This window comes from Biomphalaria glabrata, chromosome 11 (assembly GCF_947242115.1).
Source record: "Biomphalaria glabrata chromosome 11, xgBioGlab47.1, whole genome shotgun sequence".
NCBI lineage: Eukaryota > Metazoa > Mollusca > Gastropoda > Planorbidae > Biomphalaria > Biomphalaria glabrata.
Genome location: NC_074721.1, coordinates 17,174,675 through 17,191,533, shown reverse-complemented (window position 1 = coordinate 17,191,533; position 16,859 = coordinate 17,174,675). Strand labels below are relative to the sequence as shown.

At 36.2% G+C, this 16,859-nt stretch overlaps 1 protein-coding gene across 2 annotated transcripts in view; it reads right to left on the bottom strand.

Annotated features, from left to right (window-relative positions):
- Window positions 1-206: 206 nt before the first annotated feature.
- LOC106051827 (uncharacterized) overlaps window positions 207-16,859 on the bottom strand; it is a 41,195-nt gene continuing 24,542 nt past the window's right edge. For both annotated transcript variants that reach the window (XM_056004722.1, XM_056004723.1), the window contains 10 exons: window positions 15,854-15,908; window positions 13,774-13,868; window positions 13,025-13,120; window positions 12,765-12,872; window positions 12,480-12,565; window positions 12,156-12,231; window positions 11,209-11,297; window positions 10,287-10,372; window positions 10,121-10,161; window positions 207-9,036 (listed from right to left, as the gene is read on the bottom strand). In XM_056004722.1, coding sequence (XP_055860697.1) covers window positions 544-9,036; window positions 10,121-10,161; window positions 10,287-10,372; window positions 11,209-11,297; window positions 12,156-12,231; window positions 12,480-12,565; window positions 12,765-12,872; window positions 13,025-13,120; window positions 13,774-13,868; window positions 15,854-15,908 — 9,225 coding nt within the window. In that variant the 3' untranslated portion in view covers window positions 207-543. The remainder of the gene's footprint in view (window positions 9,037-10,120; window positions 10,162-10,286; window positions 10,373-11,208; window positions 11,298-12,155; window positions 12,232-12,479; window positions 12,566-12,764; window positions 12,873-13,024; window positions 13,121-13,773; window positions 13,869-15,853; window positions 15,909-16,859) is intronic.

Genomic DNA, 16,859 nt, shown 5'->3' with positions numbered 1-16,859 from the left:
GTGAAAAGTTAAAAATAAAAATGAAATAAATTTAAACTTCAAAATAATGTTGAAAAACGTCAATCCAAGTTGGAAATAAATTTAAAACAGCCTTACCTAAATTTTTTTTAAAAATTAATACAGTAATTTAATTATAAAACAAATTTAATAAAGTAAAACATATAAATGTTTCATTAACATTCAAGTCTTGTTAACAAATGACAATGTTTAACTGTAGACATTTTGTTTATTTGAAGACCACATTTATTGGCTTGAATAATAAAGACATTAGTTTCATCTAATGTAATCAGTTCAAACTAGAAAACAAAAAATGATAGAATGCAACAGTTGTATAGCGTTCTACAGATGTCAATTATCAAATATACAAGACTGGGTTGTGTTAGCCCATGTCTCTCAAGTATAATGACCTATGTTTTGGCTATTCGAACAAGAAATGTTTGTATTTGTCAACGTCAGATGAAAGTCTAGTATTCTCAACATTGTGCAAGCCTTGCCATCTTCACAGTTCTTAACATCATTCACACATGAATGATCCTCAGCAAATTAATCCAGTCTGAAATGATCTAGAGACTGGGTTAACTTTAAACTTTCATCACTGGAGGTATCACAAACAATGTGGTCTGTATCAAACTGATTGGCTGAACCTTGGTTGGCATTGTGATCCCCAGGGGTTGGAAAAAATAAAAGTGTTCCGTTGGTGCTGCTATCACTGGAAAACTCTGCAAAGGTGGAGTCAGGAGTTGAGCCAAGAACTGCTTGCTCAGAGGACACTTCTGTACTACAGAGAGAAACTTCTGAGTTGGCTTCAACATAAGCTGGCATAAACAGCACATACTTCTCAGATAAAGATTCACACTTTGAGCACTGGGACAAATCTGCTTCAACTGTATTGTACTCATAGCTTATGCTCTGGGGTAGATCTGGTTCATTTGATTGTAATTTAAGTTGTGAGTTCACAGGCAGATCTTGTTCATTTGATTGTAAAGCTAATTGTGAGTTCTGAGGCAGATCTGGTTCATTTGATTGTAAAGCAAATTGTGAGTTCTGAGGCAGATCTGGTTCATTAGATTGTAAAGCAAATTGTGAGTTCTGAGGCAGATCTAGTTCATTTGATTGTAAAGCAAATTGTGAGTTCTGAGGCAGATCTGGCTCATTTGATTGTAAAGCTAATTGTGAGTTCTGAGGCAGATCTTGTTCATTAGATTGTAAAGCAAATTGTGAGTTCTGATGCAGATCTGGTTCATTAGATTGTAAAGCAAATTGTGAGTTCTGAGGCAGATCTAGTTCATTTGATTGTAAAGCAAATTGTGAGTTCTGAGGCAGATCTGGTTCATTTGATTGTAAAGCAAATTGTGAGTTCTGAGGCAGATCTGGTTCATTTGATTGTAAAGCTAATTGTGAGTTCTGAGGCAGATCTGGTTCATTAGATTGTAAAGCTAATTGTGAGTTCTGAGGCAGATCTTGTTCATTAGATTGTAAAGCAAATTGTGAGTTCTGATGCAGATCTGGTTCATTAGATTGTAAAGCAAATTGTGAGTTCTGAGGCAGATCTAGTTCATTTGATTGTAAAGCAAATTGTGAGTTCTGAGGCAGATCTGGTTCATTTGATTGTAAAGCAAATTGTGAGTTCTGAGGCAGATCTGGTTCATTTGATTGTAAAGCTAATTGTGAGTTCTGAGGCAGATCTGGTTCATTAGATTGTAAAGCTAATTGTGAGTTCTGAGGCAGATCTGGTTCATTAGATTGTAAAGCTAATTGTGAGTTCTGAGGCAGATCTTGTTCATTAGATTGTAAAGCTAATTGTGAGTTCTGAGGCAGATCTGGTTCATTTGATTGTCTATTAAGTTGTGAGCTCTGAGACAGATCTTGTTCAATTAATTGTAATTCAGGCACTGAGCTTTTGGACAGAGCTGCTTCTATGTTATGGTTTTCAGACTTGGAACTCTGGAGAAGCTCTAGTTCAAGAGACTGTAATTCATGCTTTGAGTTTGGAGCCAGAACTGCTTCAACTGATTCATACATTGAGTTCTGAGCCAGAACTACTTCAAATGATTCATACATTGAGTTCTGAGCCAGAACTACTTCACCTGATTCATACATTGAGTTCTGAGCCAGAACTGCTTCACCTGATTCATGCTGTGAGTTTGGAGCCAGAACTGCTTCAACTGATTCATACTGTGAGTTTGGAGCCAGAACTGCTTCAACTGATTCATACTGTGAATTTGGAGCCAGAACTGTTTCCACTGATTCATAATGTGAGTTTGGAGCCAAAACTGCTTCCACTGATTCATACTGTGAATTTGGAGCCAGAACTGCTTCAACTGATTCATACTGTGTATTCTGAACCAGAACTGCTTCCACTGATTCATACTGTGAGTTTAGAGCCAGATCTGCTTCCACTGATTCACACTGTGAGTTTGGAGCCAAAACTGCTTCCACTGATTCACACTGTGAGTTTGGAGCCAAAACTGCTTCAACTGATTCATACTGTGAGTTTGGAGCAAAAACTGCTTCCACTGATTCATACTGTGAGTTTGGAGCCAAAACTGCTTCCACTGATTCACACTGTGAGTTTGGAGCCAAAACTGCTTCAACTGATTCATACTGTGGGGCCAAAACTGCTTCCATTGATTCATACTGTGGAGCCAAAACTGCTTCCACTGATTCATACTGTGAGTTTGGAGCCAAAACTGCTTCAACTGATTCATACTGTGAGTTTGGAGCCAGATCTGGTTTAATGGCTTGTAATTTAGGCTTTGAGCTTTGAAGCAGATCTGGCTCAAAGGTGTAGGATGTATTTTGTAAAACATTATCCAGTGTATCAATACTCTGGAAATTAGTGGATGATTGAGGTTGTGTGTTTACTACTTCTTTAGAGTGCAGGCCATCATTCACAACATCATCATCTTTGTTGTTTTCTGACTGATCCAAAGCTTGATGATTTTGTTTATTGGAAAGATAATCTGGGCCCACACTGCTCATTTCCAGGAAACCAATTTCTGTCTCATCAGTCTTAACCTCTCCCAAAGCTTCAGGTGCTGGATCAACTTCATCTATGCAATCTAAATGGCCAAAAAGCATAGCTAGTTCAGTAGAGTGACAATTGTTTATTACAAGCTCAGAAGATTTTTCATGACAAAGGTCTGGTATAGGCTCAAATGTATATAAAAGAAATTCTCTACATGAAGAAGAGGCTGACATATCATGGTGACGCTTTATTAAAGATGTTCTATTGGAGGTATCACCCTTATCAATTTGGTATGACTTGATCCACATATTATTGTCAGTATTTACTTTTCCTGTGTCCTCAGTAATAGAAATAGTACTTTCAAAATGGTTATCAAATTTTCTATGTTTTACATTCTCCTCAGAATGAGTGACTTCAATATTTTGATAGAATTTCAAAGCATCTTCCAGTGTCATGGTAAATTTCACTGGCTTATAGTAAAAATCTTCTTCTTTGATACTGTGTGAAGAATTGGGGCACCCAAGACAGATCACATTTTTGCATGTGCAAAATCTTTTCTTAACTGTAGGCAAAGATGAAGCAGGAGCATTGCCATGACTTGTTATTGGGCCTAAACTTGAACTGCTCAGCTTTGATTCTGATTCAGCTTTAATCAACAAAATAGAACTGTAGACATTGCAATTATCTAGTGACAAATCATAGCTTGTGGCAAACATTGCTGGTTGGTTTCTGGTGGAAAACTTCACATTTTTAGTGTTATCAAGATCATACTCAAAGTCAGGATCATTCAAAGTCTCAACTTCTCCATCAATAGTTAAAATCTGAGTAGTATCCATACTTGACATTATATGTGCCTCAACTTGGCAGTGAGGTATATATTTATGGTGGCAGTTAAGTATGGCTAACAGTTCTTCATCCAGTAAAGTCAAATGGGTTGTCAAGTCATTGGGTGTGGGAAGTAAAGGCTGAATGTGAACAAGAATATCAACGTCTTCAAAGTTATTAGTTAGCCTTGATGATACATTTTTAGCATTCACTTCAAGTAATTCATCATGCATTGATGGCTCTGCCTCATAAAGATTGCTCTGGATTTTCCCAAGTTCAGTTCTAGTTATGCCTAGCATCTGTTGAACTCCAGATTGTTTATAAAAGCCTGTCTCATCCCTGACATAATGACTGTTAATAAACTGTTCAGAGCAAACCTTATTACAGGCTTCTGGCTCATACGCCTCTGTTTGAGTTTTCTCCCTTTCATACCACATGTTTCCTACTTCTGGTCGTACCGAGTCTGTGCTGTCATCTGTCACATCTCCATCACTGTCATTCAATGTGTCAGTGTATAGTGTCAGTGTCATCTTGTATTCATCTCCATCCTCCTGCATCAGCTGCTCAGAGCCAGACCAAACATCAACTACTTCTGAAAACCTCACTCTCTTTTTTCTCTTCTCTTGTGTTTCCTTGAGCCTGCATACGTTCTCTGATGCTAGGTCTGTCACTGTTAACTCATAGTCTAAGTTCCTGTACACATCAGTCAAAGGCGTACTTCTCATTAGCTCCTTCTGACCTATATCATCTGAGTAGCTCTTGACTGACTCAATCTTATTAGTACACAGTAGAAAGTCACAAGCCATCTGATCTCTTCTGTAGGTATGAACATCCCAAACTTCCTCTTCTGGTATACTCTCATGGGGCTCCACAACATCCTCTTCATCATGATCCCAAGCATTGAACAAATCTTCAGAGTCTTTGTCATCTCCAGAGCCAAAGTCTTTCAAGTGTTCCTCAAGAGACATGTCTAGACTAGCTGAACCATACATGCCATCAGTGTCCCCAATACTGTGTTCTTTCTGATCCTCATCCTCTGCAGTCACTTCAGCGTCTTCATCACTTCTCTGTATTTCATTATTTAATTTGGGGTCCAGTGTTTCACTGTCAACCTCAACATCTCCTTGGTCATTCACTGGCTCCACAAACAAACCTCTCTGTTTATACTCAGGCTGTTCTATCAAATTGGCTCTATTTTTGTCATGGATGTCAGGTGTTAAACAAATGTCATTGTGAAGAAAAATGTCATGAAAGTCCATCATATCCTTATCTTCAATGACAATAACAGCTGCTTGCTGATGCAGATAACTGTTTCTACTTGGTGAAGAGTCTTCTGAAATACTCACATTGGAATCACAAATACTTTCATCTTCATGTTCAATAATAGAACAAAGGTTTGAGTCCTGATATGGTAGTTCTCTGAAAAGTTCAGATTGTTCACTGGAACTTAGCATGGGCCTCTTATATTTGCCTTTGTTGGTAAGGAATTCTCCTTTTAAATTTCTCTTTAGGTCATGAGGTAATGGAATGCAATGACCCAAAATAATGGTTGAGTGGATGGAGTCCATGGAAGCAAGACTGGCATGTGAGCAATGATCGCTGTCATCTTGAGAAGAATTAGTTAGACATTCATCCTCATCAGGGCATTTCAAAGCATCCCGCCTGTTAGCTAGAGATTTCTGAAGTTCAGTATTCAAAGGAGGTGAACAGGGCTCTGAGCTTTTCTTCTTGATTATGCCTGATTTCTGTCTAACTGTGGTGTCAATGGACTGATCGTGTTCTATCCTCTGATAATCTTTCCCCAGATTATCTGCTGAGCTTTTAGAATTCAAAGACTCTTTGGAAAAGCTCCAGCTGCAAGCATTATCCAAGGAGCCTTCATCACTGAGGGCAGTCCCATCTGGTTTGCCTTGAGACTTGGATAGCAGTGGAAGAGACATCTGAAGTCGTGACAGCATGGCATCATGGAGTAAGTAACTGTTCTCCTTCTCCTCACTATTTAATCCTGACTCACTGCCTAGTGAATTCATCCCTTTACTATGCTCACTGACCAGCTGATCACTGCTCACCAGTTTAGAGGCTGCTTTTGGCTTCCGGATCACTGCATCAGTATTTTTCTTTAACTGGGATGACCCTTTAGTGACAATGTCCAGAAGCACTGTCTGAAAATGTCTCTCAAGAATGTCCAAGTCAGAACAGTCAATATGTGGGAGTGGTTCTATAGTGGGGTTTGAAACCTCAGGAGGAATCTGGGTGATGGAAAAGATGTGCTCAGACAACTGAGGCGTGGCATCAGGACCTAATCCCTGTTTGTCCACAGAGAAAGAGCTCTGTTTGTCGATATCCCCAGGTCTTGCTACTGATGAGAAACTAAGGAATTCATCTTGGGTTGTTATGGCGTCATCAGGCTGTGGAGATAATCCTTCTAAGTTAATGCTGTTATCCACAGAGGAGTCTCTGCTTTTACCAATAAGATTGTAATAGTCTTCTTTTGTCAGGTTCTCTGCAATAATTTTCTGAATTTCAATAGCATCAATCTCTGATGGCTTGTTAGTGCTCAGGTAGCTGTTTATGTAGGACTTTGTGTGAGATGCCAAGGTCTGGACAGTGACTGGCATTAACATGCTCATAATTCCCCTCAAGTTCCACCTGTTTGAAGCCATAGATACAGATTGCTCGGAGCTTGAATCATCTTTGACTAAAGTTTCATTGGCAGTAACAGCAATGGACACAGAGGAATCTGACATTGAAGCAAGATCTGTGTCATCTCTAGTGGACCGGTCACTCTTCACGAAGCGCACATTGTCTGACACCTTCACACTGGCTGCATACTTATCATCTAGACTTACAGTTTTGCTCAATTTGTTTGAAGTCTCCTGGGAGCCATACTCTAATAGCTTGTCCAGGCTCTTTGGCTCTATCTCTCTGGGCTGTTTGGTGTCAATGTCCCCTAAATCTTCCACAGACTTGAATAATTTTACTTGACCTACTTTGGGGGAAATTTTCATGGTCAGCTTATCAACTTCAGCAGTCGGCTGACCAAGAGAAACATTGACAGTAATAGCTGTATCCCCTGGCATCATTTGTCCAAAAGTGCTACCGTCAGACTGAGAGGACCGTCCAGCTCCCACAACTATATCAGTTGTGATATGCGCTAAATTATAGCTAGGTTTGACTACTGTATCCACATGACCATAGTGTGAGGTTGAAAGATCCTCTGTGTATACTGTCACAATGTCATATTTATTCTTCATACTGTCATTTCTCCAGGACTCTGGCATGACCTCAGATGGTATTCCACTGGTTAAACTTGTCTTGACTTTCTGACCAGTGCAGGACTGTTTGAGTGGGCTTTTGGGCTTTTTCATTGGTAGGTCTACAGAGGCAGAGCGACAGAGTTCATCTTGAGCTATTTCTCCATCAGACTCTGGGTCACTTCCCCATTCTAGAGTTTTATCAGTCTCTTCATCTAAAACATCCTCATTAGCGGACAAAATGTGTTTCCTTGCCAAATCATCCTTCAAAGTGACCTTGTCGCTGTCACCAGCATCCACACCAGCAGACGGAATCTCTTCTTCACATTTACCTTCATTAGGTTCAGCTTTTACACATGCAATGCCATGCTTTTGAACAAGATGCTGGCTGAGGAAATTAAGTTTATTAGGGTTGAATAGAGGACTATCATCATCTGCTGGTTTTGTCTTAACAATAGGTTGAACCAGTTGTCTTGCATGTGTCTTATCAATAGGTTGAACCAGTTGTCTTGCATGTGTCTTATCAATAGGTTGAACCAGTCTCGCATGTGTCTTATCCTGACAGGATTGAACTTCTGCTTCATTATCTAATTTAGTTTTCAAAGATTTAATTGGTTGCTTAGCATGTGTCATCTCTTGGTAAGATATAGCTTCATCATCTAATTGACTTGTCTGTATTACAATTAACTTTGTTTCAGATTCATCTTCAACAGAAGATAAGCTTTCAACAAATGCGACCTGATAAAACTCCTTTCTCCCATCTGCTACAGATTTGCAATGTGTGTCCTCATGTGACGGCTGTTTCTCAAGAGCTACATGTTCTTGAATTGTTGGCAGCGTGCCTAGTTCTGAAACAGAAGCAATCCTATGAAAGTCTGTTCCACAGCAGGCAGCCTGCTCAACAGCCTCAACACTTGAAACGGGACATGCTTCTTTGTCAGGCCATGTATGCTTTTCATTTTTCCACTTGATGCTATCATTCCTCCTCACGCCAGAGAGCAGCTGAAGGTTTACTCCCATAGCAGTAGAAGATGAGCTTGCACTCTGTTCCTGAAACAATACCTTTGCCTCTATCTCTGGCTCTATTTCTTCAATGCTGGAGGGGCAAGCTGTCTTACAATGGGATGACTTTTTCCCAAGCAATTGTTTTTTGGCTATTTCATCCAAAGGAACAATATAACTAGCTTTGTCAACCTCATCATCGTCAAGATCTGTGATTCGAATCAGCTTAGGTTTTAATTTTAGATGACTGTAATCTGTGAAGCTTTCCTTAGTATCTGGCACTTTAATATCTTTTATACTCTCGACCAAATGTTTCATATGTAAGTCATCATCAGAGCCAGGGTCAGAGTTCAGAGAGGTAACACCATCATTAACAGAACAATGGTCATTATTCTTTCCCAGCAACCTATTATCTCCAAGACTTGTATTAACAGTTGCTGAAGGCTTCAAGTTCTCTACTTTGCTTTCAAAATGTTCACTGTCTTTGGAGATACAAAATGAAACATGAGACAGTGCAGATTTTGTTTTCCCTTCAGTCAACTCAACAGCATTTCTCATTTTTTCAACAGTTCCTAATTTGCCTGTAGATGCTGGCTTTGTAATTCCAGGCTCATTGTTTTTATCTTCCTTCAGATAATCAGGTAATGAAGCAGTCTTTCTTTTCTCACATTTTGCATCATCTTTCCCTTCAAGTAATTTTTCATAAAATGATTTTACACCTTGAACTTTACTAACAGTTGGAATCGTCTCCTTAACCATCATGTTACTGAGCTGCTTCTGTTCAACTTTAAGGTCATTGCTTTCAGGAAGCACAATGGGCTGTTTGTATTTCTTCAAACAAAATCTTTCTTTCCATCTGCTGAAGTATTTATTACCTTCCTTTAAACTCTCAGACTTGTCGGACATGTGTGAATCAGAGGAGACGCTGGCATTGGACTGCTGGCTACATGTGGTTTCCAGGCTGACGCAGGACACTCTAGCTTGAACCTGGGGAACAACATGTCCAGGGGCTACTGGTGCTTTTCTTTTAGGTTTTAGTATACACTGGATAAAGAAAGTAGGCTCAGTGTATACATACAGTCAGGACTTAACAAGTTTACAAGCAGTCAAGAATTAGAAACTAAACAGTCAGAAAATAACATTGTGTAGAGTCAGGCAGTGTTCAGTAATTCCATTCAGGAACTAAAAATTTCAATGTCTATTGAAAATCTAAAGGTTTGAGTTTACAATACCTATGGAACGATTGGTTCTATTTCTAACATGAATAGTACACAGAACTTTGTCCATCGAATGGTAAATGGTAAGCCTATTGTAAGTAAGTAAAGTTTGTCAATAGTTCTTTAAATTAAGAGGACCATGGTTTACAGACTGGACCCACACACTGACTAGTGCCATTTATCTGTCAATGTAAATATACTATATTTAGTGTATTTTGTACAATGGTTATGCCTGTGCTGGATATGACAAAATATGTATATCAAGAATCCTTTCCATAAATACAGCTCTAAAGCCATCAAACTTAACACTGATTTTGTTTAGCCTAAGGCCCCAAACATAAATCAAACAGTTCTACAAATTAGGCCCTATATCTCTAAAATTAATAAATGATACCTATGTCTGAAGGATGTGTAATTTTTAAAGTTCAAAAAAAATCCTCAACCTTTTAGCAAAATGATTAATTATCATCAAAAATTAATTGAAATTTAGATTAAAAAAAAAGGATTTTTAGAGATAATAATGGGTGCCAGCATGTGCTTCATTAGGCCATAACATGAAGTATTCTTGTAGTCCTAATGACTAGTATATTTGTGTGATTCTGTGTTTTAAATCACCTGTCAAATTTTCTTATTTGTACATAATTCAGTTACAATAAAAAAGCAGTTATGTGCTGTATGCTTTCTATGTATTGCAAATATAGATATGTGTGTGTGTGGGTCTTGCTTACTGTACTATTTCCATACGACTGTTAGTTACTGATTGGTTATCTAGCACAATTGAAGCCAATAGAAGTCTCTATGGTGATTAACATTGAGAAATTATCATAATGAAGACCAATAACTTCTATATTTACCTGCTGTAACTGTATCTGCTCTTGATTACTATACATCGGCTCTACAAAAATATCAAATTATAAGCGGCATCAATACACAACCATAGCCTACTTATTATATATGACTTTTGATTCATTATAAAGCCAAAGACAACAATTTAGAAGTGCTGTGTTAACAAATCATTACCTTTCTGGGTGGATTGATTGATAGAAGTGGATGACCTTATACTGGGGGAGGTTGCAACTGGGGTCTCTCCATTGACACTGCCATCACTGAAAGACAGAAACAAATTATTTTTAAAATGTACAAACAAGACAAAGAAAAAAATATTGTCACAAGTCAACGAGGAAAAAGGAGGCATAGATTGAGTCAATTTATTTACATAGAAAGTTTTTGATTGGTATGACATGACTTTCTCTTGTTATCTTTTTTAAAAGGGTCATTAACAATAGTGAAGTCATCTTCAAGCATAGAAGGTGAAAAAAAAAAAAAAAAAAGGGAAGAGATAATTGGTTTAAGGTTGGTTGGTTTGTTCAGCTTGATAAAGTGTAATCCTTGGTAGGAAAAAAATGACATTAATATCGTAATTCAAAAATACATCTGCACTTGGCAAGTTTATTTAAGTATTAATTTATCTATTGGGTTCCTGTACATAATTTTATTTCTTACATAATTATATCTAGCTTGTGTGAGAAGTTATTAGATCTAAAATTACTACAATGTGATAGTCATCAAGCATAGCAAATATATAACAATACCTTATACATATGTATATATATCTGTATATATGTTGTTGTTTTTTAAACTTATTTTTACTTAATTTATTAAATTATGAATTAATTTCATTATTTTTTATTTGAATTAATCATAAAACAACATAATGGCAAAAAAAAAATTAAATAATAGAAGCTAAAAAAAATGGCATCTAAGAAATACTGAAACAGTAACTTTGAAAGAACATTTCTATTGGAGAGTAAATGTAAATGAGATCCAGAAAGCTGAGACAAAATCATGTAAATCACTTACTTAAGTCCCTTAGCATTCTAGAATAAGGAAGGGGTAGAAAAATTGGTTATGTATTCCTACAATCTGGGCCAACAAGACTTACGTTACAGATATAGGTCTTTTAGGCTGGTACTTAAAGTGTTCAAAATCTTTGCCGAGACTCTGGGCAATGTCTGTTATAGATTCACAAGTCTGAGGGAACATAAAAGCAATCCTATAACCAATCCTATTGAAAGCACAAACGAGTTCTAAATATAGTAAATAAATATCTCTCTGAATTGTCAACCAAACAGATAACATGAGTGGTTTCTTGAACAAGACATGTAGCATTCAAATACATTTGTTATTGATGGAACAATGTGAAGGAAATATGATGTAACATAGGTTACTGAAGGTACAGCTAAATCTACAGACTTTAAAGGCCATTTTGTAGGGTCCTAGATGGTCAATACTGGGCATATTCTGTTTGATACATATATTCATCGTAATGTGTCAAAAGCAGACAACCTTTAAAAAAAAAGCTCATTAAGGCATCAGAGCATCTCCATGATCGCTTGATCACTAAGATGGATTCACATTCAGGTCTAGTCCTGTCTGAAGATTCCACAATGTATGAGACCATTACAGGCTTGGGTCACACCTTATTTCACAATGGTAACTTTTGGACCAGAGTGTCCACAAATAACAACACAAAATTACTATAATACAGTGGTGTTGTCAAGCTGGAGGTCAGTGGTTTAAGTCCTCATCTAAATTGCCAATGTCTCACCATATTGTCCTCATCTTCTCTCAATAACACATTTTCTCTAGTGCTGCTGCCTTTTTGTTTCAACACTTAAGTTTCTTATCATTTATGTTTTGTGATTCCAACAGTCTCATTTGTAGCAGATTAGAACAATTCACTATCCCCTAAAGGCAGTCAAATGACAATAAAATATTCCAAGGTGTAAGAAACTGTGACTTGGAATTTAACTTTTTTCCATGTAACACAATCAAGAATCCTCAACTTTAACAATGATTTAAAAAAAACAAAAAAAACAACAACCTCACCTTCCCTACTTCAGAGTGTAGAGTATTCTCAGCACCAAAAAACTTTGAATATAATTCTGCATAGAATGTGACTCGACTAGATTTAAAAACAAAAATATGTTAAAAGAATTTTTAAATATCTGTTAATTACCAAATCTATTATACCACAAGCAATAACAAAAAAAATAAATAATAACAGAAAACAATTCATCGTAGTGGAATGAATAAGCCTTACTGAGACAGTCAGAAATGAAAAAAAAGGGGGGAAATGGAGAAAGGTCAGATTACTTTTATTTAATCTGTTATAGAAACTTGATTCCAAAGTTGAACACAAGATAAACTCACCTATTGTAAAAATCTGGCAGTTCATTGTGTAATTCATTATTTAATTCATCAAATATACGTTTGACATCTTTCAGTTCATCTTGAGCCTGTAAAACATTTAGTAAAACATTGGCAATGGTAAGCAGAAATAAGGTACATAGGCATAATGGAAGACAAAATTGCATTTACAAAGTATCACTATTAAAAAAAACAAACATTTTATTGTCATAAAGTTTAAATTTAGGAAAACAAAAAAACTACAGGAAGTTATAAATTTATTTTTACTAAAAAAAACTTTGATCTCACCTTTTGAATTTTTGTTTCATCTCGTTTCTTTGCTGACTGTAAGACTTCTAAATTATGCCGAGAGTTGTCATAGTCTACCATCTTTCTACCTCGCTTAGAGATTTTGTTCTAGTAAGTCAGAAAACAAACAAATTTTTACTACTGAGAGTTCAATTATGTACTCACACAAGATTTGTATTTAAGATAACTTCTTTCATTTAGTACATTACTTTCCTAATGCCTTCATTAATTAGAAAACTAAACCATTGTATGATGCTCACTTTAAGGACTGGGAAAGACAGAAGGTAGGCATTCATTGGGTTGATCACATTGTCTTGTAGATTCTGTAAGTAGTCATTCCATAATAATTCAAAGGCCTGTGGAAATAGAAGCATTTAATCCTCAGTATTACAGACAGGATGGATGATTCATGTAATCCTGTTCAAATAACATCAAGAGATTATAATGGTTTAGAGTTGAAGTCCTTTTAATGACTAGGTTATTTTTAAGGTGGGTTCAGGAAGCTGAAGAGTCAAACAATGACCTTTGGGGAGAAGATTATATCTAGATTCATCATTGGTTTTGAAAGGACTATCACATTTGGGAATTTCCTAATGAAAGGCATTATAGATTCAAGAGTGTCATAAATTATGTTCAGGAAAATTGCATGTGTCTTGTAAGTCTAGATCTAAAGGCCTATCATTGGAATATTCGCTTAACCAGGATCCTCTCTCCTTAGGAGGGGGGGGAGTGTGTTCCAATATCTTTTAATCTAACATCTATTACTTAGTAAGAGACAAAAAATCACTCAATAAATTGTATAAAGTAGGTAGTCTTTAAAAAAAAAAGTGTTTTTAACAATTTTCTTGCTATATGCAATATGAACTGTCTACTATTCTAAAACTGACTAAAAAATTAAAAATAGTGTTGCAACCAATACCTACCAATCAATTTTAGACTGAGCTAACCTATATTCTCTCCCAATACACATACATACAAACACACAAGCACATGTCAAGTATTTGCATACCTGTATCTGAGATTTAAACTTTGGTTCACCTGTCCACTCTGATTCATATGTTTCTGCGAATGCCTGCTGTACATTTTTACATGCAAAGCTTAAATCTGCAAGTGAAGAAAAAAAATGGCTGTATCAATGAAAAGATGCTTAAAGTGTACTGAACTAAAGTTCAATTTGCAGTCATGTCTGAAAAGTAAGACTTAGTAGCAAGCCTTTGCAACTTAATTTAATAGAAATGTAAGGGAGGTTACAAAGACATCAACAATCAATCTAATGTTGTGGGATCATTTATTGTAATCTTAATTCATGTATTAAAAGAATACAAATGTTACACACACACTTTGTATCTGTCAGAAATGAAATCAAATGAAATATTAAAAAAAAATAACATTATGTAAAGTTATAGGTAACCCCTGACATACTCATTAAGAATGCCAATAGTTGAAAACCTTTGGAATCGGTGGTACTACTGGAAACCTTTGATAATAAAATTACTAACAGTGCTATATTTTAGCCAGAAGGGAAGATGGATTTGCAAATTTTTAAAAATATCATTCAAACGTAATTAAAAGTTAAGTGTATTTTTAACTTTCTTTAAATTTCTATTTATCTATTTATTTCAAATAATAATTCCCAGAGTCCAAGATGGCACTCCCTTGTTATTAGTGGGGGTCCAAGAAATGCAAATTCATTATTCAGCTAAGTTTCCCAAGCTGTGTAGCGTGTACTGTACCTATAGTATGACATACTGATGACTTCAATGTCCCATTACAAATTGCCCTCCTCACAATGTCTGGTTAAGGTCTAAGGTTGGTCATATACATTGAAGAGGAAATGAATGCACCATGAAATTATGATACAGGAAGGAAGACAAGAGAGGCTACATACATGGCAGGAAGACAGGCAGGAAGACAAGAGAGGCTACATACATGGCAGGAAGACAGGCAGGAAGACAGAGGCTACATACATGGCAGGAAGACAGGCAGGAAGAATCATTTAGCCTGATCTGCCAGGTAGACTTAATTAACAGGGAAAAAAAAGTTACAAATGTGAAGTCTACATTGACAGAGTGACAAGTAAGCCAAGTGAGAAAGTACAACAAATTTTAGTTAGACTTAAGATTCCATACAATAAGTTACTAATACAGAATTTAATGATAAATAAATAAAAACTGAATGCCACCTTTTGCTTAGTGCTCCAAGGCTTATAAATAATAGATATAATGCATTTTGAATTTCATTTGAATTGATTCAATGTTTAGTATACATCTACACAGAAATGTTTCAATCTCTTTAGTCAGGCTGGGAATGTATGAAGATGTTAAAGGTTTTCCAATAAATTCTGTACAATTTTCACTAATTCCACAAATCCTGAGAGTACAATTACAAAATCTGCTCTTAAGTTTTACTCTATAATCTGTAAACTTAAACTAATGACTTAAAACAACCTTAATCAATCTTTAGCATGACTCACTTCTCAAGTGAGATCCAAATAAAAAAGCATATCATATTATTAAGCAAAAAAAGTATTTTCCAAAATCATTTTCAGATTGCTTTACATTTTTTAAGTATGTTAGAGTAAATGAATCAACTGTTTTAAGCTCCTGCCAGGATGGTGGAACGATATTAAAATATTAACATGGAAAATATTAGTAGACAAGAGAACATTGATGGGCTAATGAATTAATATGATAGAAGACAAATAAGTCCTGTCTGCTGCACATACATGTTGGAGATACCCCTCTATGGACCATCTAAAAATTGCTAGACCCTGTCATCTCAACACTGATATTCACAAAACCACGCTGGAACATTGTGTACCAATCAATGTAATCAGCTCTTTTTAGCAGTTAAAATCAAAAACATCCAACAACAGATATAAAAGTACAGAAGGAGGGGGGGGGGGCATTCCATAAGCTCATGCAGCAACGTGACCCGATCTCCAGCAACACCCTTGAAACAAAAAGTTGATTTCTTTTGAAAGGCACCAATGTTCCTATGTCTAGTGCCTCAATACTATTGGTTGTTTTTTGTTTCACCAAAGTAATTACTTGGAAAGGCTCAAGGATACACTAACATGACATACTTACCTTTCACACAATGAGCATAGGTTTTCAGCTCTTTCTGTAAATGTTGAGCCACCTCCTAGGGAAGACATTCAAATAGCAAAGAGTTTATTTCTTTTATGTAGGCTAATTGTTCAAACCATTTTGATAATTAACAAACACAAAACTGGGACTTTCAAGGAGTTAATATAAAATGTCTCTGCTGTTTTATACTGCTCTCATAAATACATCTGTCTGGTTTTTATTTTATTTTTGTAGCAGAAAAATGTGAAAGTGTTTGGACAACAAAATAATTTATTGTCTCCTGGTATTTAATATGACTGCCAATGAACATTTCTAAGAGTATATATATATAGATATAACAGAAAGTAAAAATGAAATGACAATGCAATGCAACAATAGGAAGGGTTCAAACTAAAAACAGTTCAAAGCACATTCCATGTGGCCATGATGCCAACCAGCTCATGTCTCTCTCCTCATATTTATTAGTTAACTACCAATGCATCATCAGTGGCTAAATGGCACAAGTCAAAATCAGTGAAAACGACATTCACTAAACTGTATTCTAGCAGTCTCTCAAGATGACATGGTAAGGTTACTGGCTCTATAGGACACTGAACCATTGTCCAATACTAATAATCTCAAACTGATTGTGTGACAGACTTGAAGTGACACATGTACAAACAATGATATTATCCTCTACAGCAAATAAGGAGAAAACAGTTTTAAAAAGAACCGAAAAAAAAAAACTACACAAAGTGAGAAGACTGGAAGCTTTATGTCACAATGACATGTACCATCATCACACTTGACAAGGAAGTACTGAAGGTCAAACATGTTAACATGTACCTGGTCAGTAAGTAAACCTTTTCACAAAGGTCACTGCAGAGGAGAGAATACCTAGTCAGGCAAACAATAGTGTACATGACATTTAATGATCTCAGCCCAGCTATAAATAGTACTCGCGTAAGTAAAGTTCTTTGAAAAAATCAAAAAAAAAAAAAATTTATTCATAAGAAAAAAAAAAATT